The 23421-nt window shown below is 37.8% G+C and overlaps 1 protein-coding gene across 1 annotated transcript in view; it reads right to left on the reverse strand.

Annotated features, from left to right (window-relative positions):
• The window catches only part of anapc1 (anaphase promoting complex subunit 1), a 60343-nt gene that overhangs the window by 18273 nt on the left and 18649 nt on the right, over nucleotides 1-23421 (reverse strand). The window contains exons 23-46 of the mRNA XM_085477186.1: nucleotides 22645-22736; nucleotides 21610-21758; nucleotides 20685-20763; nucleotides 18279-18315; nucleotides 17977-18050; nucleotides 17355-17533; nucleotides 17134-17220; nucleotides 16904-17043; nucleotides 16555-16673; nucleotides 16130-16260; nucleotides 15228-15368; nucleotides 13210-13362; nucleotides 12903-12984; nucleotides 12383-12474; nucleotides 11845-11979; nucleotides 11224-11306; nucleotides 10481-10559; nucleotides 10295-10369; nucleotides 8540-8592; nucleotides 8309-8462; nucleotides 8008-8201; nucleotides 4178-4264; nucleotides 2942-3059; nucleotides 161-238 (exon numbers count right to left, since the gene is read on the reverse strand). Of these exons, the coding sequence (XP_085333312.1) occupies nucleotides 161-238; nucleotides 2942-3059; nucleotides 4178-4264; nucleotides 8008-8201; nucleotides 8309-8462; nucleotides 8540-8592; nucleotides 10295-10369; nucleotides 10481-10559; nucleotides 11224-11306; nucleotides 11845-11979; nucleotides 12383-12474; nucleotides 12903-12984; nucleotides 13210-13362; nucleotides 15228-15368; nucleotides 16130-16260; nucleotides 16555-16673; nucleotides 16904-17043; nucleotides 17134-17220; nucleotides 17355-17533; nucleotides 17977-18050; nucleotides 18279-18315; nucleotides 20685-20763; nucleotides 21610-21758; nucleotides 22645-22736 (2611 nt within the window). The remainder of the gene's footprint in view (nucleotides 1-160; nucleotides 239-2941; nucleotides 3060-4177; nucleotides 4265-8007; nucleotides 8202-8308; nucleotides 8463-8539; nucleotides 8593-10294; nucleotides 10370-10480; nucleotides 10560-11223; nucleotides 11307-11844; nucleotides 11980-12382; nucleotides 12475-12902; nucleotides 12985-13209; nucleotides 13363-15227; nucleotides 15369-16129; nucleotides 16261-16554; nucleotides 16674-16903; nucleotides 17044-17133; nucleotides 17221-17354; nucleotides 17534-17976; nucleotides 18051-18278; nucleotides 18316-20684; nucleotides 20764-21609; nucleotides 21759-22644; nucleotides 22737-23421) is intronic.

Consider the following 23421-nt stretch of genomic DNA (forward strand, 5'->3'; position numbering starts at 1 on the left):
TGGATGGATGGATGGATGGATGGATGGATGGATGGATGGATGGATGGATGGATGGATGGATGGATGGATGGATGGATGGATGGATGGATGGATGCGGCAACCCCTACAGGGAGCAGCCAAATAAAGGCAAAGAAGAAGAACAACTATTCTCTGGCTTTACCCGTTTGAGAAGTTGCAGCTCAGGAAGCAAGGTAGGAGCCATCAGTTCTACTGTTGTCTCGTCATACCACTTAGTCTCCTGAAAAGAGGAAATAGTGTCACTCACAAAGTTCGCCTGTAAGATCTCTAAGCACCTTACAATTTCACCAAAGTGCACTATCACCCTTTTATCCGTACAGGGTATTAATACACATAATATTTTATAGAACTGAAACATACAAAACGATACACATTTGATCTATATTTATACACAGTGTCACCAAAAAAACTGCAACAGCAGTATAGAATAGCAGATTGTATGTGAATGTAACAGTATAACAACATGAGGGACAGCACCCCTAAATTCATTCACTTAAATTCCTTTTGAAACAAACCATCTCCAAGTCTGAGTAAGCTTTGACAGATCTTAAAAAGCACACACACACACACACACACACACACACACACACACACACACACACACAGATCTCTCCCAGCAGCAGAATTTATAGCTCTTGCAGTTTAAAACACAAATAACAGTTTAATTAGTTTTAGCAACAGTTGAAGATGAAAAGCAAAAGACACACAAAGGGATTGAAGTAATGATTCTGTACACAAATAAAAATTAGATTCAATTTATCTAGCCCTACAACAAACTGGCAACCTTTTGCCCTGTTACAGCTGGGATACGCTCCAGCCCTCCATGACTCTTAACTGGATTAGAAGAAGAAAAATGGATGAATGGAAGCTTCTATATGGCGGTTGTTTTTTTGAAATGTGTAAATTCCCATCTCTTTGGGCTTCCTCAGCGTTTGTCAAACTACGAAACCAGCAAAGAAAAGATTATAAGTGACTCAATAAAATATTAATGAAAATGACTACGACTATATGAAGTAACTGAAAAAGGTTTTGGAGCAGACACTATTTGCTGGGCATGCTAAAATTCACTAATGCTAGAGGCACCATGGAGGTTACAAAGAAGGATCTTGCGTCATTTCTCCCTTCCTCATTTCATCACTCTACAACAGTACTACTATGACAAAACAATTTTCTTGCTCAGAGCGCATCATTTCAAAAGTCACTGGTTTTGCTCTGTAGCCCTTTTCTTTAAAAATAAATATATATATTTTTAAAAATGAGTAAAGACTTTTTCCTGACACACCTCTCAACTGATTTCCTCTCATTTTAGACACAAGCATGTTGAGACCAACTGTTCCAAGAAAGGTCTGCTTGTGGACTAAATTTGCAGAGAGTTAAGTTCTGAAGGAATGAGCAATTGCCAAAAGCAGAGAAAAATGCTCCCCAATTAATCCCAGATTATACTTTGTGTGTATTTTACACATTTGTGTAAAAAAGAAAAAGAAAAAAAAGAAAAGAAAATGTTCTTCTTCTTACGATTACTATTTTTTTTATGTTGCCGATCAATTTTGACGATGTATTTTTGATCATATGTTATAGCTAGTTTTGCTTAAAGTATGACAATAACTACACAATGCCAGTGTCGTCTGTCATTTATTTGAGTAAATTCCCATTACCTATTGGCTTTGTTCCCAAGAGTGTCAAATATTTGCTTTTACAGATATAAAAAAAGCCAGCAATTTCTATGGAAAGTATTTACCTTCACACATGAATGGTTGACAACCATTGATACTGGGAAACGGCACCAATGTGCGTCACTGTGGCATCCTAATGATGCCACAGTGACGTACATAAAATTCTAACAATGTACTTGCTGAAACAGAAAACAATTCCTGCTGTGTTTTAACACTAGGGATGTGTGTGTTGCCCTTAATACTAGAAACTTTTTTTCCCTTCAAGACTTTAGAGAGAGGTTTTGCTAAGCAGTTATGCTATTTTCACTTTCTCTTATATAAAACTGAAACCTACACAGTGCTGGATACCAGTTTTGGAGAAAACTAAGGTGCAGTGCAATGACTTTCCTCCATTTACATGTAACATGTTTAACTAAGAGCACATAGGCAGTGAGGCCAGCTTTTATTTAATGAAATTGTCACAGATTAATTTGAAAGCACATCTTTTGTCTTTCAAAATCAAGGATACTTGATCAAAACTAACAACGAGGAAAACAATGAGTGGCATATAAAACTATACATGTCTACATACCAGAAAGGAAACTAAAGTTAACATAGGAAAAGACTATATATTTATGTACAACAACCAGATGTGCAGAAAAAGGAAAACTGTATGAACAGCTGAATTATTGCTAATCAGTTAAATGCAAAATTAGTAGCAAATATATATATATATATATATATATATATATATATATATATATATATATATATATATATATATATATATATATATAATAGCTACTCATAAGCTGGCATAAAACTGCTGCTCTTAAAATTTTAAAATAGCACCAATATGAATGAGATGAGACCACGGTAGCTGATTTTACACTGACATGAAGACGATTTAGTTTGAAAGTGTATGAAATCAACTGTAGAGGAAGTTGACTAGCTAAGAGCAGTTAACACTGATAAAAAAGCAGAACACAGTGGTATAGTGGACAGGCAAGTTTTTCTAACACCTCAAAACGAACAGAAACCATTGTGCACTACACTCTACAATCTGAGTCAGAACGTACATTTGCTTTTGTGTTAATGTAAAAGTGGAGCACAGAGCACAGCGGTGCCGTTTGTGACAATGAGCTGTGACAAAGAATGAGAGGTGGTTTCAAAGGTGGCTTTGGGACAGGAAAAACTATGTTCAATTTTGAAACATGAACCTAATGGTCATTCACAGGTATTAGGTTGGTACATGTTTCTTGTAACCTGACCTTGTAAGTGACCTCTAAAAGGGCATAGCAAGGCTTCAGGGAGTCCACATCCACAGGGACGAGCAGTCGAGGCTCTGCAGCCAGCACAGCCAGGTGCCGAAGGGCCTGCAGGTGGTAGCTACAGCAAACACAGAAATACAAATATGCATTTGTTTTTGTTTTTTTAATTACTAATATGAACGGATAGACATTCATAACAAACATATTGTTTTTTTTAATATAAAGAATGACAGAGAATTGTGTTGTTATTCTCCAAAATTGAGACAAGCTTAGTTTTTTTACTGCAGGTGTGCCATTCTGAATTTTACAGATCATACGCCACTTCAAGGTTACATAATCTCTACACCATATTGGGGCTAACACTCCCAACTCCGTTACTGGTTAAAGGAACAGAGGTGTAGTGCTTGAAAAGTTTTCCTACCATTTTAGCTATGATGTTCTAAGTATTGGACAACTAGGCTGACTCAACAAAAACGGCAATGCATTTCAGCATTTAAGAAAAGTGAAGTCAGAATTAAGGAAGGGGTTTTTGTTGGGTCTTAAGTCTCTGAAATGATAGTTGAAAATAAATTTAAAAGGAAACTAAAGCCACCTGAATCAGCAGCATCGGGGAAGGATTTGTGCAGGTTGTCCAGTACTTTTTTGGCAATCAAAGAGCAGAGACGGATTCTGAGCTTGTGGATACCATGCCGAAAGCACATCAGCTAATGAGTGCCAGAATATCTTTTTTTTTTTACACCAAATCTGGCCAATGAGCATGGGAAAGACTTCACCAAGAAATAAAATTGATTGAAAACCAATATCAGGGAAGATTTAACTTGAGTGCTGGTTTTTGCACAGATGAATGGATGTGCAGTACCAGCGCAAAAGCAAGCACCACAAATATTTTTAAGCACACTGCACTTATTTTAAGCTAAACTGATAGAAAGATGCTTCAATGCATTTCTTGCACCGTCTTCTTATTTCTTTTCAGAATAAAACACCAAAAATATTTTGGTGGGAAACATCTAAACACATCTAAAATTAGTGTAAAGCACTGTGCAAATTTTATAGAAGTTGTACAACAACTAGTACAAAAACACATGAGAGAGCCACACAAGCAATCATCTGTCCATCACTAATGAAATGATCACAAAAATCATATTCTTATAAGTTTCTATTGCTGCTTTTTGGTACTTACACAGGTTATCAACTAAACTCTTATTTTAATATTGTGCGCATATGTATTAGTCTCACCGGTTGTCAGTGCTGTGAGCAGGGAAGTGTGGATACAGGGCACACAGCAGAGCAGCGATGGCTGAATTGGAGGTACTGAGGGTGTACCTGAAAGATGACGTCAAACAACATCACTAAAAAAAAAAAAATACAAATACACCGTTCTTTCTTTTCACAAAACATTAAAACATGTTCAGTACATACTGATGGGTTTGTAAGGAGAATTTAATTACACAAGCCATTGTAAAGAAAAACGACAACAATAAACTTAAACAATAGAGTACTGTACATAAGTCTTGAGTCACCAATGATAGAGACTTCCAAGTAATCTTACACTGCAACTTAGTGGCAGCAGGTCTTATGGAGTGAGGAATCCAATTTTGAAATGTTTGGTTCAAATTGTTGTCATTTTGTACGAAGGTCAAGCAAGAGCTACAACAGTGTCTACAGCTATCTGTAGGCTCCTTCATGGTCTGAATTTCAGCCAGCTTTTCTGGGGATATTGTCAAAATTAATGGAATTCTGATCCATAGCAAAATATTCAGAAATAAGATATTCCTCAAGACTTTTGCACTGTTTTTAATCTAAATATATATTTGAAGAACCTTGTGTATAAAAGCAAAACACATTCTTCCACATAAACTTTGTGTTCTGTTAGTTAAAGCAGGTGAGTGCTGTAATCCAGTTAAAACCTTCAGACTGCAGTAGAGCCACTTAAACGTAATAGCTGGCAGTTAAGCATCTACTTTGACTCAACATTATTAAAATGACCCCATTAGTCATACAATAAAGGCTTCTTGTGTCTGGAAGGTTACTGAGGTTCAACTGGGATAAAGGATGTTGCTCTTCATTTAATGGCTCCTTAATACTTTTAATTCCTCTACTCTAGTAGTTCCAAACGTCAGGGTCAGCATGCCCTAGAGTTTCATAGAGGGTGTTACAGAAGTCCTGCAGCAAGTACACAGTAGACAGATAACACAATCATCATGCTTCAAAAAAAAAACAACCAAACTATTTCCAGCTTCTCAGTTCTTGATAAAAGTGAAAATAGTTTGGGCTTTGGGGCACAAAAATGACAAAACAATCATAGTAAGAAAAATCGACACTTCTGTTAAACTAAATGTCTAACTTTTGCTTATACATTCCTTGAGACAGAATACCCTTATTGTACCCCTATAGCCTTCTAATAATTGCACTCAAAACGCTGGTTTCAAAACAGACAATGGCATATGGCAAAGGGAAAACAAGGACAAACAGGATGTCCTTAAAATCCTAAAACAATTGGGAGCCACTGCAGTGCTCTCTACCAAAATACTGTTTACTTTATACCGCTACACTAAAAGCACCTCAGTCCAATGAGGTGCTTTAGTGAAGCATCATCAGTTTTCTATTTTAAGCAAATAAAGATTTTTTTTCTGCTTGTAGCACTGAGTCAGTCAAACTGACTAACAGCAACATTACACGACTGAAGAGTCCTACCATTTGGGCGCCTGGCTGCTGCTTAGACTAAAAGAGGGATGAATGCTAACAATCAGTTCTTTTGAGTCACTTTCCTTTTGTGGTGCGCTTGACATTTTCAAATTCTGTTGAAATGAATGAACTTCCAGGAGACTGAGCCAAAACAAAAAAGAAATAAATCCAAACAAAATAGGGGCAAGTAGCAGAATCTAACTCTAGTTCTGAGTCTAGCATTTTAGTCAGTGTCAGTGGGACAAGTATAATATATCTTATGTGCTCATGCTTAACTAGTACAAACTGAAACTCATGCAAACAGAAAGAACTCGTGATAGAAAAGCCACAGTCACCTTTGAAATACAGATCTAAGCCCTCTTCACACAAACTGTGTACACTGTTGGAAGAACTGGATTGAGCTGCCCATTCTCACATAAGCAGTGAAAATGGGCAGACAGTGTTCTTACTACTAGAAATACAACATCTGAGGCAGAATAAAGGTGCTGTAGGGTGAACTGTGTAGGGCAAATGAACACTGGCTCACAATATCTGTCCAGTTATCACATGGGACCAATCAGACATCAAACAGTCTTCGTACTAGGGAGGTGACAGTTTAAAAATTATTCAATGTGAAATCCAGCTGTGTCAGACACAGTTTGCGTCACTTCAGTTTCCTACTGGGGGACAATTACCAAGCTCTATCTCAATTGAGATCCAATGGGAAGAGGAAATTAAATACGGTAAGTAAATAAAGAAGGAGAGGTTGAGGAAAGGGGAAATAAAGAACAAAAAGGATCACCAAATAAAGAGACCAAACGTAAATGGGAAAAACATACGTGAGAAATTGAATGAGGAAAAAAAGAAGGGCCATGATGTAATGATAACTGCTAAATAAGTGGAAAGCAAATGTGACCAGGACATTTTCAATGGAAACAGAGAAACTAAATGACATACGAGCAGACAGCGAGACTGCAGGAAAAGTGACAGTGAAATAGCATGACTCTGCTACCCAGCATGACCTACAATCTCTGAAATGACACAAGACAAACTGCTTATGAAAATATATGCTATCGTGCAGAGCATTCAAACCTGCAGTCCTTACAGTGTGTGGGCTTTCAGCTGGCAGGTCTAAAATAAAATGTGACCTGAATGAAATGAAAAGGTCCATCTGATTATGGCTGTAGGTGGAGAGATGTTTTTGCAGAATGTGATGAAAGAGTGGGAGCTGTTGTTTCTCTTCAAAATACACAGACCAGGGTCAGCGGTTTGAGGAACCTGGCTTGGGTGTGTGTTTGCGTGCACATGTGCGCATGAATGTCATTCATTATGTGGAACACAGCACTCAAAGCAGACTTTTTTTGTATTTGTGTGGCTAACCCACGCTGTGCATGTGTACGTGTTGCATATGGTCTTTCCCAGAAAAAAGCAGGGTGGGTGTGGGTTTGCATGTATAGATGGATGGATGAATGCATGCAATTGTTCAATTCAGGTGTCATATGACAGCCTACATACAGAATATAACTCAAACCTCAGTGTCTTCCTTCATTCAAGAAGCATGAGCAACATCAAAGTGTGTGTGTGTGTGTGTGTGTGTTGGTGTGTGTATTTATTTTTTGAAGCATGATTCCTTAGAGGTTGTTGTGGAAGTTTAAAACAATGCCCACCTTGTTGGTACCTTGCCTGTTGTATAGTCTTGAAATGATTTTATGTATGTAAACATTTGCGTTTATCTATGAGTATATTGTACAGTTTTTTCTTCTTACTGTTATATTTATTACTACTGTACTTCCAAGCTTTACAGTTCTTCAGAAAAATCTACATCAGAGAACCACATTGTTTCATTGTGTGAGATGTTTCTCCAGTATCTTGAATACTGGAGCCACCGTTGTTAAGATATCATCAGTACAACACTAAATATGTATTCATCTACAGCTGAAAATAAAATGCAGCAAATGGTCTAGTTGATGCTTTTTGGAAACAAAAATGATTAAAAAAAAGCCAATAAAAAAAAACCAAACCTATATTTAATATTTAGAGACTAGAATATTTGTCACCTCATCAAAAAGTTATTTAGGACAGAGTAAGCCATCGCTAGCCAAGAGTTAGGCTAACTACAAGAAAACCAGCCTGATCTTTATGTTCAAGTAAAAACACAAGTTCAGTGATTACAGAAATTGCTTTACCGGCCGCTCTACCCTTTCCCCAAAGCAACTTGACAAAAGCCTTTTGATTTTTGGCCTGAAAATGCACTTCAGCTATGAATAGATAATTGACAATTGATATGAATTCAAATGTATTATAGTTTTATACTAGTTTTCTTCACTTGCAATAAGGAATATATTTTAATAAATTTCAATGGGATTGGGAAAATGGCCATATTTTGGTTGTTCCCATCTCACCTGCCTCCTCCCAGAAAGAGCAGACCCAGTGCCATGTGATGAGCCATGTGGAAGCCATAGTTCATTTCACCACCAGTCCGCTTGTGGAAGAAACGACAAAGCTGCAGGACCTTCAGGTTTCCTGTACCAGACATCACCATGGACATAGCCAGCAGAATCATTGACAGGCAGGTCTGGAGGTTGTAAAATGTGTGCTAGGGAAGAAAAAGAAATCAAAGAGAAAATAATTTAACTGTAAGTAGATGAGGTAGCACAACATTGTTTCTTACTGTTAACAAAGTCAAAAATATAAAACACTCACAGCACCCACAGCAGCTGTACCAGCAAAGGACATGATTGTCATGTGGGTCCTGGCCAAGCTATAAAGGCAGTCAAAGGCATCAGAGTTGGCAGAGCCAGCAAACCGTAAACCAAGTGCCAAACAGGCCCCAGCTGTAATGTAGTCTTGGGCTTGGCTAAGAGAAACAAATACAATCAATTAGCAGAATTCAAATGTATAACATGAGTTGATGTTTTTGGCTTCAATACTTACGCCATCGTCTCCATGTTAATGTCCTCTGAAGGGTCAAAAGTCCCTCTCATGATCTGAAAACAAAATGAAAGTTGAAAACAAAATATAGACATGAGTGGTCAGGTTTCAGAAATAATACTTTTGACAGTATTTATTTGCTAAATTAACTGAAAACTCACAAAATTCTCATGATAAAACTATGGAAATAGAAAGTAAACATCAGGGAGGAAAGGGCAAAAGAAAAATCATAGGCAGTAAGGTGACAGTGGTTTAGAGTTAGCTTGCTCTCTCATGTTTGTGTGTGGCCAGCTTCATCCCATAATCCAAAGACATGCAGTTAACTGGGGATTCTAAATTAGCCTGACTGTCTCTCTCTCTCTCTACTGGTTGTGCAGCAAGCTGTCCAGGATGTACCCTGCCTGGGTCCTGTTGCAGCTGGCATAGGTTCCAGCTAGCACATGACACTGCACAGGGTGAACTTAAGAAAATGGATGGAAGGAATGAAAAGATATTAAAGCATAAATCTCTGTATAGTGCTGACTATAATGCAGCTATTCATACCTGATTAGAAGGGCAATAACCTGTTTTGAGTGTGCCAAGGTTCTAGTTACTAGTATTTATTGCCATTCAAAATACAAACCACAAAAATGTAGTTTTACATATTTATATCCAGTGGTGTAAATTATACTGTAGCAGTGTTTCTTAAACTGTGGGGGTGGGCCCCCCTACTGGGGGATAAAGTCATTGCAGGGGGGCGTGGACAACCAGAAGAAAAACATAAAAGATGGGAGTGAAACTAAACTGAGTTGAATGCTATCATGCTGACAGTCTTTTTAGTTATCTATTTGACAGGGGGAAAAAAACATGAAATGGAATACATTTATGTTATTAAAGATTAAAAGTATGGGATTATTTTTTTCCTTTTTGTCATAAAAAGGCAGAACAAGCCTGAATTAATTATTTGATACTCTTCCCAAGGGGAAAATATTTCTGGCAGTTTTGCTGACCAATACATTGAATTTTCTTCATCATGAAGATATCAAGCAACAAACACTGCAATAAACTATCCACATCTACAGGTAAATGCTTGGCTGATTTACAGATAAAATTTTGGCCTTGGTCAAATTTATCTGAGTTTATGTTATCAGTAAGCCTATAAGGACATAGGAAGTTAAAGGCTAATATGCAGACTATTTGTTTTAAAGTCACTGTAATTATTCAGTGTTATCAGACACGGCTTATTTTCCTGCCATTTCTCAAGCTTAGCGGCCACACAGGTTTTCGCTGTTCTATAACTATATTTACATATACACGTTGGACATTTTTTAATGTTTACTCTCCCAGTCGTTTGTTGAAACATCTCTAAGATGTTTCCAAGTTGTATTTTGCTCAGATAACTTTTCTGTTTTTAGAAATAGCCTTTTTCTTGTTTATCCACTGACGCCATTTCTGCTCATGTAAACTACCCATCCATCTTTGGGTGCATCAGTAAAGTACAACTACAGACCAGGGGAAATGCTTTTATTAACAGAATGTAGCTAACCAATATCAGTGCATCTTCCAAAAAATAAGCCACCAGAATTGGCTAAATTAGCTAACTGAAAAAGGGTAAACCTGCCTCCATCCACACAAAACCACACGTCACAAATGGGATTTTCTTTGCAAGTTGTTGATTTGTTGCAGGGTGTGTGGCATCATGGCTCCAAACATGTCCACTTGTTCCTCTTTGTGTGTGTGTGTGTGTGTGTGTGTGTGTGTGTGTGTGTTTATTCTCACCTGTGGGATGTTACTCTTGACCCAGATAGTATTAGGCAGGATTTCATCCCACATGATAATACACCGGGCCAGAGTCTTTAGGGGTAGAGAGAAAAGAAGAAGAGACACAGGTATATCAGATTAAAATATAGAAAGGTGGGAAAAAAGATCACACACAGAAACACACAGAGCTAGATCCACACTAACCCTCAGCAGCAGAAACTCTGGCTTAATGAAGTCCAGGAGGAACAAAGTATCTGGAGGTTTCAGCCAATCAGCAATCGACCTAGTGGGCGAAACCATGATGAGAAAAGGGAGTGTTAATACCTTCTTTCAGCACCCTCTCAAACAACAGATAGCAGATGAGTTTTAAAGAACCTCTTGACCATTAGACTGTTAGAAACTGGAGGAGTCTCAGTCTGATGTAGTGTAATGTCACTATTTTTTCCATCAAATAGGCTATGGTGCTCCAGTTACGGTTCACGTGGGCAAGAAGTGGTTAGAAAGTCGAACACAGCACAGGACATTTTGGCCATTTTAAAGAAACACCCCACCAGCATTACAGAGTAATTATGGTGGAAAGATTCTGTGCCCCTTGAACAGTTTGCTACTTCTAATTCTATAACACCGGTATTACATTTTTTGGGGGGTAAATATTTAATGTAATATTTTTATGTTTTTTTTCCCAGTTTATTCTATCTAGTTCTGTTTCTCCTAATAAAATAAAACACTTGTCAGCAGAGTATCTCTTTTTAGATTGTTTTGTCACACCATGAAGAGTATGCCTACACTCTTTGTATACAAATTTTAGGAGGTCAGTAGAAAGGAGATAAATCTAAAACAGAAGTCTTTAAGTCGCCTTTCCAAGACATGGAATAAACCTATTTTCATATCAAAACTTTTTTTATTTTATTTTGGAGACAAAAATGTAAAAACCTTTTTTCTCTCACCTGTTGTTGGTTTTGAGGTAGATCATGGCGAGGGCTAGCGTAGCGCCTGGACATGTCACATCTACATTAATAGTGTCACCCTCCTGAAATGACCAATGGTAAGGTTAATTAGCTAATCACAGAAGCCAGACCACTGTTTCATCAAATCATTTGGTCAAACTTCATCTAAAGAGAGGTGTGTCCCAACTGCAAAACCCCTTCACACCTACATAATTAAATATGACAATTAGCTTTTGCAATTGGGATAGTTTATTTAATGCAATATTGTTTACTCGTGCTACTTTAGAGTTTTCTTACACATTTGACATTGGCACATGTGACAACAATAAACTGAGAACAAACCTCAACTAATACGAATATGGAAAATAAAATTCATGAAGATTTGTTTACCAAATCCTTTCCTATTAGTGGGGAAAAAACAATACATCAGCACAGACTGAACATATGAAGAACCATGACATAGTTTTTGAGCTGCAGTTCTTATTGTATGGTAAAATTCTTTAGTAGTTATACAGTCACATTCTTCAGTATTATTTTATCGCATTGAAATAACACTGCTACACTGTAGACAAAAAAAAAAAAAAAAAAAAAAAAAAAAAAAAGGGGGTTTCTTTCATGTACCTTGATTTGGTAGCTGGGGGATTTGTGCCTCTCCCGGTTGGCCCCAGCCTGAGCTCTGCGATGTCCCCCAACCATGTACTGATACAACTGCTCAGGGACATTCAGGTCTGTCATCCCAATCAGGTTGCTGCCATGCTATGAGGAGAAAGGGGAAGGAAGAACAAGCAAGGTAAGTGCAGGACAGAAAAGGATGAGAGTAGAGATAAGAAACAAGAGACATGCAGAGACAGATGTCAAAGAAAACCAATATTTGAACTTGGGTTTTGTCCCTTTATTACTGGGCTTCAAGCATCATTAACACCTGACAATATTATGATCTGAGGTTTCTCTTACAGAAGTGAGCAGGTATCCAAGGGACTTTTAAAAGAACTTATGTGGCTTAATAACAGAAAAAAATGTATGTGTACAAAAAAATAAACATAACAATCGGGTTTTGTGAGAAGCTGTTACTTTTTTTTTTTAATTAGTTACTATTGCAACAAACAAATGGAAAATGGCAACGTATATTCATATATATATGTTTTTTTGTTTGTCTTACCCCCAGACAGACCATACCAAGAGCGAGCCCAGCTGCTAACGAATAGGACTCTCTGTCTGTACAATATTCCATCTCTGGTCCAGGGGGTCGACCTGAACAACAGACAGACCAAAAGTTACCATCTATGCATGGCAAGAAAAATCTAATTAAAGTAAAAATAAAAGTTCAACAGTGAGACTGGATGCAGTGTTTAAAATGGAGCAACAGAGCTTAAGCAGAACTTCTAACCTGACTGTTTACAATGTCTATTCAAGAAAACAGTATTTTTCTTGCAGTTTGAGAGATACCTATCCATTAAACATGCATTTGGCAATTAAATAATAGCCCAAAACCCAAATTATATTGTGCACTTTTTTTTCAAGGTGTTACATATATAAAATACTGTTTATTTACTTCAGTGAAATTCATATCCAGCTCTTTAATTAACAGCTTTTAATGTATCCGATTTAAACTTTTAGGTAATTTTATGGAACTTTTTCCCATTGTGTTGTCTCCCTTTTGCGCACACACACTTACACACCTATCTCAGACAGCAAGACTTCAGCATTGTGTCTATGACCCGTTCCTTGGTACACCAGCCCGATGCCAATTACAGCTGCAACCTGTAACAGAAAAAGAAAAAACAAAGAAAAAAAAAACAGATGAAGAACTGAATGATCATCCAGGGAAGATAAAAAGAAATCTCTTCGGGGGTGCGACAGGAAGGGCATCTAGCGTGAAAATCTGACAAATCAAACATGCAGCACTACCTGCTGGGGCCACCCCCTGTGAAAACGGAATTAATCGAAATTAGCTTTATCTTCTTCTTTATACGTACTCACTCTTACCTGAACATTGTGTGGCACGTCCAGCTCAGTGGAAGTGGGCGGGAGAAGGGCAGGAATGTGTATGCCAAGTAGGCGAGTGATCGACATGTCCATGGTGCCCAGTTTGGCTGAAGACACACCCAGGAGGAGCCCAATGCTGGTCATTTCATGGCCCTGAGAGACAGAGGCACCCAGACATTAAATCACAATAAAAACTGCATCTGCAATTATCAGTGATAAACAACAACTTTCTAATATTTCATACACCTAGCAAAAGCTAACAGTAGAGAAATATTATCAAACAGCTTCTCTTCAAATAGTAGTCACTTTTAATAAAATTTAGACTATTACTTATTGAAAATGCAGTGTAATGCATGCTCTTTTGCACTAAAAAAAAATGCAGTCTAACTGGCTTGATCTGTGACTCTCGTATCTGAGATCATGACAGACAGTTTTCATTAGACCCCTGTGTGCACATTTGTTTGACCGACCACAACATGTTTTAACACAAACAGCATGAAATAGGTGATTGCCGTGCATAGTGAACACATGCCATGAAGTAAGAGCCCATCTGTTGGACAGCCTTCCTTAGCCTTCATAATTTAGACATCATATTATCATTTGACTAAAAGTAAATGAAAATATTCTTGTATTGAATGACAATGTAGACAAAAAGCTCAGAAAATGATGATTAACCATTTACTAGTTTGTGAAGATAACCGCTGGGACCTTGTATGAAATTGTAAAATATGAGTTGCTCTCTTCCAGGGATGTCAAAAATCATGGGTCAAATAAGAGTTAAAATACAAACTGATAAACTAGATACAATGACACAGTTTTTGCTTGTAAAACGCTGACGCAAACTGGAATGTTTAAAAGGTGAATGGCATCACCCCAAATTCTTTTTAAAACCACAGTCATAAACAATTCTAATGAATTCTGATCCTCAGTATGCAATTCTCTATCACAGCAAGAATAGAAACTGTCAAAAAACCACTAGCAACAAACACGCTTCAACCACGTTCATTGCTTTCATTCACACTGGAAGCTGTGACATATTTTACCATCAACTCTCTGCATCTGATTAGTTCATTCTTGTGTGTCGAGCTGTGGATATTTATTTCTGAGCCTTTATTTTAAAAGATCAATTAGTTAGGAGACTATGAATGAGATACTATAAAGCTATTATAAAGAATATAATTTAAAATAAAAGAAATATATACTGGTGAAATCTCGATATTAGGGCAGTTGAGTTCCAAGATTCACCATTACGGTTTTTATACCAACAATATAATTAAACGTTAAACGCATACAATAAAAATTTGCAGTGAAAAACATTACCATGTAAATGCAGAGGGGGAAAAAAGAACTCAAAATAGGAGGACATGGTGTAGAACACAATTAGGACTGAGCAGACTTATATTGCATTCATACAATGACTAATACAGGGAAATAACTGTGATTATCATCAACCACAGCTTAAATTTACACAAAAATCAAAATTCAAAACGGGAAATGAAAATGAATCAGTCTTAAACATAGCGTGGATACTCAGTATGGATGAGGTTCAAAGGCTTAGCAATCAATCTTCAAATACCCTTTCACATAGACATTTGAATTTAGAAAAAAAAAAAAAAAGATTTGGCTTGCGACATCCTGTTGTTTTTCTCACCCGAAAGTTGGAAGGAGTTGTCTCATGTCTAAGTTCTCACAAGGGAAAGTTTCACTTTGACTAGCTGCCAAGCTATGACGCATGTTTGTGTATAAACTGTATTTAACTTCAAATTTGTTTTCATCTTATCGTTCTTTGTAAGTTGGGCGTGTGACAGAAGCGGGAGCTCTAAATTATTGCAAGAAAACAAAATTTAAAGCACAACCGGCTCTAAACTGAGCATTTAAAGTACAAAGTATTCTTTGAGTGTAGAGTGTTATACATGTACTTACGCACACTTCTTACTTTCTGCTGTAAAACTCAACATAGCAAAGAAATACTGAAATTGTTCCAGCACATGTAAGCCTGTGTGTAGACAGGTGTGCACCTTTGTGAGGTAGTCATGTATGTTCAGCGTGGCCAACTTGGTGAGGTGTCCATTGAGCCCCAAGGCCATAAGGAAGCCTGCATACTCATTAGCCAGCTCAGGGCTCTTTGGCTTGTTGTAGGCAATCCAGGCTGAGTCCACCTTAAAAACAAAAAACAAAATTAAACTATATTTATTGGTATAACACTAATAAATGTCTTTGTTGCAAGAGAATGAGGTTTTTTGAGTATTTACAATTATTAGAATATTTTATTTGTGCTCAGTTTTAATATCCATTTAGCATTACACTGCCCAAAGAATAAAAGACACTCAAACTAGAACAACAGTGACATTGTAACTAATATGGCTCACGTTCCATTCACAGTTATTACCCGTACAACTACTCTAATGCCCATTAAGTGATCATTGTGTGCAAGATTCGCTGAAATCGGACCAAAACCCTGGAAGTCTCCATTCTTGTTAATTATGAAGGAACACAATGACAGTAGCTTTAGCCAGAGTTATAAGCTAAAAGCTAAAACAAGCTGAACAGTATAAATAAATATTCATCAAATGCTTAAATCTGTTAGCATCAATATCATATTTTTTTCAATACTCTCCAGTTTAACATAACAATGACATTAGAAATAGGTAAGTAGTAAATAAACACGATGTTGAATAAGCAATGTAAAATGTTTTACATTTAAGGTTGGATAAAACTGAAGCTGTGGAACAAGCTAGCGGGTTTTAATTAAAATTATTCTACAGAATTACAGGTAGAGCTAATAGAAAAATACTAATAAAATAATAAAAAATAAAAATTTAATTTTTAAAAACATTTATAGGCCTGTCAACATTAACATTTTGGGGTATTTACTAAGTAACAGACTGATTGATTAAACATGCAATGATTTCAGTCTCACCTGTGAGGCAGGGGCTATTTTAAGCCCAGCAGCTACTCCGTTATGAAAACTGGGCCAGCTAGTCATATTGGGAGGAACATCAATGTTTCCGCTGTTCAGATCTACCACAGTATTCCTCGGAAGGGCACGGCCTGAGGAAGAAAAATAAAAATGAGAAATAATCTGCAAATGCATGTAGTTATTAAAACGTTAATCCTCTTAAACTTTGGAATATTTTGTTCCTGATTTAGCAAAGATAATTACAATGTTTTTTCTTTTTTTGGAAAGTTATGTTTCCTCTAGGACAGTGATAAATTGTACTGCAACAGCTTTTATTATTGCACAAACTAATTTTATCTTCCTGTTAAATGAACCATTTACAAATTTCCACATTCTCGTCAACTTGTTCCAGTAGATTTTATTTTTTAACTGAAAACTTAAAATACCTGTGAGGTTGAGTTTTGGGACAGGTAAAGGTTCAGTCGGTACTGGGTGATAAGAGAAGAGAGTGAAGAGGCCCCTGCCAACTGGCAGGGCCATGGTCCTTTGACACAGCTGCAGGAGTCTATAGAAGGCAAGGACATGGACAGGGCAGGTGATAAAAACTATAAAAACATCACAGATTCTAAAAAAATGCCAACTGGCCAATAAGTTTACCACACAGATTAGGGGAGAAGAAAGGAAACACAGAACAGTACAGAAATATATACTGCATATGCCTTTTTAGAACTGGTGTTTTGCTGTCTCTGTTTCAAGACCAAAGATGTTCATGACAAATGCATGCATTATACTCACTTGTTCTCTTTCTCCTCTATGTACTCATGGTCAGACACCTCTGGGAGCTGGACAACACTAACCCGGACAGGTCTGGAGCTCTGCAGAAGCCTCCTGACCTCTTGGACCCTCAGATCCTGACTCCAAATCAGTCCTGTGACCTAGTGAGAAGAAGACATAAATATCTGAATTTTTTCTACAGAACACACTACTAACAAAAAATATATAAACATGTTTATGAATTTGTTTACCTCTTGAACAATGTCTGACATCCCATCCTCCTCCTCATCTGGTTCTGTGGTTGCAGGAGGTTCCAAGGACAGGCCTGAACTTACAGACTGGAGAAACACACAAATTATAAGGCCAAAAAAGAACCAAAACTTTGAAAACTTACTTTCCTATTTTAGAATCTGCAGACACTGAACTCCATCTTTATCTAAATAATTTAGGTTTTAAGTTTTTTTACACTCACAGCTTTGCTCTTGGCAAGGGTCATTTTGTGGGCTTGTTTGGTAAGATCTTGTCTTCCAATCAGAAGACAGACCTCCTCTGACCAATCAGAACACGGCTGCTCACGGCACCGATAGATTGCCTCTCTAATAGGCAAAGCCACACCAAAGGGGACCGACTCCAAATCTTTCAGGGTGAAACCTAAACCAGTGAAAAATGCACAGTTTTTTAGAAACAAGGAATATTCTGCTTTAGAGGCAGTGTCCTTTGAGCGCTAACATAAATACACACAAACAGGTGGGTGAAACTCAAAAGCTGCTACAACTGTTGTATGTACATGCTTTATACTATTGTCAGCTCACAGCTGAACAACTAAAATATCATAGGGTACATTACCCATTTTAAAATAAAAAGATTTAAGAAGCACACTTATATTAAAAACCAATATTAAAACCTTTATTCACACAGCAAACATGTCACCCAGCAGTGAGAAAGCACATTCAGGTTCACAGACTGGTTTCAGTGGACAGGTGTGAATGTGTAAATATGCATGTAAACCACTGTGGTGGCGAAAAAGAGGATATAGCTTCAACATTCCTTTCTGAATATAGATTCTTTTTTTTTAAGAGACATACTTCTCTTACCCTGTGAGGTGAGCCAGACCACCAGCTGCTCAGCCAGATTTTCACTGGAGGACATCACTTTAACACTGCTCTGTCTAGAAAACATACATACAAGAGAAATTAACGGAAAACTTTAACTGTTATTAGGTATAAGATTTTTACAAGTTGACCTTTAGGGGTATATTAACAAACAGAAAAATAATACAAAAGAATGTGCTGGTATCCTGTATGTCAGAATTCATTTTAGCTGTTTCAATGCCTTAAAAGAAAAAAAAAAGAAGAAATTTAAAAGCTCTTGCTCATGTTTCTGTCAGATGAATTACCTTCTTATTTGGGGTTCAGTGGCAGAGGATTTCTGGCCTGATGAAAATGAGAAAGGGGGGTGAGGAAAATCAGCAGCAAGGAAAACAGGTCAATGAATTTACAAATCAGGCTTGGCACTCTTTTTGCAGCTCTTACCATATTTTCTGCACTGTAAGGCATACTTAAAGTCCTTTAATTTTATCAAAAATTGAAAGAGCGCCTTATAATCCGGTGTGCCTTATGTATGAATTCTGGTTGTGCTTACTGACCTCGAACCAATTTTATGTGGCATACGGCGCTGAAAAATCTGTCAAAATGTTTTAGTACAACTTTGGTACGCTACGAAGCCACACCGCTAGATGGATTGTCGGAGCATTATGGCTACCGTAGTCAGGGGCCTCGCAGACTGGGACCTTAAGAGGACGGAGTTTTGGACCCAAAGTCAAATGAACACTGCAGCATCAGTGAGAGTTAAAAACCATAAATTCTTTCAGCTTTAATAAGATGATCAGCGTTGCTGCTTTACCAGGTGTAACAATTAAGTTTAACATCCAGGCATCCATGAAAACAATGTATTAAATTTAACAGGGCTGGAGGTTAGCAGGAAGTTACCTTGCTAGTTTCCACCTAAACATGATATAGCATGTTATAAGTGAGAGATTTCTGAAAAAATTAAAATGTACAGCTCTGCTATCACTTCCAACATAAACAAAGACAGAAAACTAAACAGCAGTGACATTTGTATGGTTACTGAAGTTGGACTAGCTGGTATATAATGATGTGCTACGTGATCGCTAGCGAGACAGCTATGTTAGCATAATTGAAGCTGAAGGATGAACGCTAACTTTTTGCCATTCCAAAAGAATTAACGTGCGGGTTCTCGATGGTTAGGGGAAAATGCAATCGCATGGCCGGTATGCTGTAAACGGACTAAACTTCAGTCAGGAGAACAACTGAGATAACCCATCCACAACACGAGGTTAGTCATTAATATACTGCAACAACATGGGAATAGAGCAGCTTCGAGAGAATTCAGCATTGATGAATAAATGGTACGGAAGTGGAGGAAGCAAGAATCCATCCATTCATTCGCTTATCCTTTTCAGGGTCGCGGGGGGCACTGGAGCCTATCCTAGCTGTCATAGGGCGAGAGGCGGGGTATGCCCTGAATAGGTCGCCAGTCTGTCGCAGGGCTAACACACAGAGACACAAACTGCATGTCTTTGGATGGTGGGAGGAAGCCGAAGTACCGGGAGAACACATGCAAACACAGGGAAAACATGCAAACTCCATGCAGAAAGACCCCAGCCTGATGGTGGAATTGAACTCAGGACCTTCTTGCTGTGAGACAACAGTGCTATCAGTACCATGTCACCGTGCTGCCAGGAAGCAAGAATGAGTAAAGTTTGACGTATCTGACTGTTTTGTTTCGGTTATTGTGCCTTATAATCCAGTGCACCTTATGTATGAAAACAGACACGTTCGTCAACAGTATGTCTTATGGTCCAAAAAATACGGTAAATATATTAAAGCATTTTCAAATCTGTAGTAAAAACTGTAACCAAAAAAAGAACAAAAAAAAGAACATTAAAATGAGTGGTTAAAATAAAGGCTTGCAAAGAAAAGCGTCTGGACTTCTTTAAGTTGCTTGAAGACGTTTCACCTCTCATCCGAGAAGCTTCTTCAGTTCAAAGGTCAAATGGTGGAGAGTCCCAGATATAAACCTAGTAGGAGTATCCCCCCACAGAGGGACAAAAGGACCCCCCGATGATCCTCTAATCGCCTGAGCCAAGGTGTGAAACTGGGTGTGGGTCCCAATCAGCCAGAGTTTCGGGTGTGTTCATAGTAGGTTTATATCTGGGACTCTCCACCATTTGACCTTTGAACTGAAGAAGCTTCTCGGATGAGAGGTGAAACGTCTTCAAGCAACTTAAAGAAGTCCAGACGCTTTTCATTGCAAGCTCCTTTGACTACGATGACCTGGATGACTGAGAACCTTCACAGACACTTAAAATAAAGGCGACATTTTGTTCCTGATGAATGTGGGATTGTGTTTGAGTGGGATGGCATCTGTTTATTAAAAATAGCAACATAGTGCTCAAAAAGTCACTCTGGATTCTCAAGCATCTCTCACACAAAGCCAGTGTCCAAGTCAAGGCAAAAGTTCATCCAACACCTGCAGCAACAGCTGTTACCTTAGCGCTGTATTGTTTTTTGTTGAAATAAACACAAAGGAAATCAGGTGACACACAAACCTGCGTCACTCATCTTTCTTTCTGTGCTACTGGGCCCTGAAGCATGAAGGCAGGGGACTGGCAGTTAATAGGGGGTGGTTGTCAATAAATGAACCCAAACATGCATACCCACAGAGAAACACACAGTGCAGCATGCAAGAAAATGATCTTAAAGGTTAGTCACTAACAAACCTGCAGAAAGCTTGGCTAGGTACTTGGATACATCTGTTGAAGTAGCATTTTCATCTCCAATGACATAGAGAGCATAACTCTGGAAAAAAGGTTAAGAGAAGAGATGTAAATATGATACAAAAACACTTGCACAGTATAGATTTTTACTGCATAAAAAAATAAATATTGACATTTCCAGTGAAGAGCAGTTATATTTTCTAAAGAAAAAAGAAAGGGATAATTTAAATAAAACTGTTCTGTGAACTGCAATGAACTGATGTGATCAAAGCTTTTTGATGGATGAATATGAACCTCAGTTCTTCACTCCATCCTGTTCTAAGTGGTGAAGGGGAAAACCTTTAATAAAGAGGCATTTAGGCTTACAAGGAGGGGATTTAGAGTGCTCTCACACTTTACTTTACTCTTCCTATTGCCGATTCAGGAGATACTGTGCGCATCGAAATATGAGCCAGTACACGGTAACGAAAAATTGTGCCACAGTCATAATCAAAGCACATAAATTTGTGAACAAATATTTGAACAAACATGATAATATGACCAATGTTGTATCCATGTCTCTCTGTTGAGTACTGTCTTTTTAAGAGTGATATGAAGCACCAAAACTTAGGCCCTTCTTATTTAGCACTGCATATCCATTTCTATGCAAAAAAAAGGAAGAGCAACATCATTTTTACACTGCGAAAGTACAAATGCCTGAGTGTCACCTGCACATGTGGTGCTTAATATTTTATTTTTGAAATAAGAAAAAAAGGTAAGGAAATATGGTTCATGAATTGCAGCTTTCTAACAATTCTATAAAGCAAGTTAAGAAAAAGGAAAGACGGACGGCATTAACTTCTTGGAGATATATAGATAGATAGTAAGCTACACTCACTATACTTGAAGAAAGTTATTTTATAAAATGACAGATGTGCTTTAATCGTACCACAACCAGCAGTCTGGTCCTCTGGCAGATACCCGGCAGGTAGGGGAAAGGTGGGCTCTCCTCTCCTCTCAAGCAGCTACTGAGCCAGCTGAACACACAGGGAGGCTCTGGTCTCAGGAAAGACGGCCGCTGCATTTGGCAAATCAGTGCTAAGAAAAGCCAGGTGAGGAAGAGGAGGGAGAAAGGTGGTGGGTGAGGTAAAAGAACAAGAGATAAAAGGGAGCTGGATGGTTATGTCACTTCATCCTTTCTCAGAAAACCACGTGCACAAAATAACAGCAACACTTTATATTCAACCCTGCAAGTATCCGTGTCACAAAGCAAATAACCACCTGACAGGTGTTCACATAATTTTTAGGACATCTGTCACGAAAACTTAGTGACAACAAGAAAACTTCCCCCGCACTGAGTCTTTATTTTTAACTAAACCTTGTTTATATTCAGACTAATTTTAAGTGCTATGTGTTGGGAATGCCCATCGGTAGAATTTCACACTCAAAACCAATCGGGTCAATCACAAGCAGGAAATTACCAGGAAGCAGGAAAGTCCACCCCTGTGGAAAGAAACCGTGCAATGGCCTCAAAAGCGTGTAAAAAACTATTCCTCTGTTCAATGGTGCTCTATCTCATAACAGCAATGCAAATGATTGGAATATTGTGAACCAATCACTGCTTAGCCTACATAAGGTAACATTACACTCATCTCATATTTAGAAAGAAGAAAAACAAAAAAAAAACAAAAAAAAAAAAAACCCCCAACAACAACAACACACCAACACACAATCCAACAATTGACAAGCTAGCTCAGTTTTTGAAAACCACAGCTGGACTGAGGGAAGATTACACGTTACAGTGCCTCGTCATGCAAATTTATTTTGCATTTGTTTACATTTGCAGCACCTTTAGGAGTCCAAGAAATACAAAGGAAGGCTGCTAAAACAGCTTTTACCAGCAGCAGACCATCCATCCTCCTGTTTAACATGTCTTGTCCGTTTCCTGACTTGATAATGTTACAGACAATTAAATAAGCCTTACCCTGGTCTATCAAGCAGCTCTCAGTGAAGCCACTAATTATTGAAGGGTAGTCTCTCCAGTACAGATCCACATACTCTTCAAGCTGAAGATCTCTGCAAACAGAAACAAACATACATTAGCATTCTTTAACAGTATTTTTTTTTCTACTTAGAAGAACATAAGGTTTATAACCTTCTATCAATGGGTTATTAAGTCTACCATGTACTAGGACTCACACATGCATATTTCACTGCACAGCTTTGGACTAAATTGCTGCAAGTAATTAAGAAAAGTCTAAAAATGGCTCAAATAGCCTCTGTGACATTTAACGTGTTTCAGGTTGTAATTAAATACACAGTGAAAGTAATTAACAGCAATGAATCATTATCTTTCAGCTTAGCATCAGATAATCAATATTTTTTAATCTTGGTACAAACCCCTGATTCCTACAGATTCTAGCTGTGTGTGCACTTTGCACAGGGACGCAGTAAGGAGCGTACAGTTATCCAGGTTTGTAATCTTTTTCATCTGAATTCTTTATTTCTTCTACTTCTAGCCATGTCTTGTGCTCCTTCTCTAAGTTGGTTCTTTTTTTAAGCGTCTATATTAATTAATGATAATGATAAACTGTAACTGGAAGTTGACTGTGGCTGCCATAAAGCCTCGAGATGAGAATACCCCCCATTGCATTCTTCATGTTTTGAAACTGGAGATGCACAAGATGTGGTTCTATGAGGAATCGGGGAGCAATGTATGGTCAAAGTAATGATATATCAATGACCAAAATGTGACTATTCA

The sequence above is a fragment of the Copadichromis virginalis genome, linkage group LG13 (genome assembly GCF_057382275.1).
Source record: "Copadichromis virginalis isolate Kocher_CV1m ecotype Utaka linkage group LG13, C_Virginalis_male_GT1.1, whole genome shotgun sequence".
Classification (NCBI taxonomy): Eukaryota; Metazoa; Chordata; class Actinopteri; order Cichliformes; family Cichlidae; genus Copadichromis; species Copadichromis virginalis.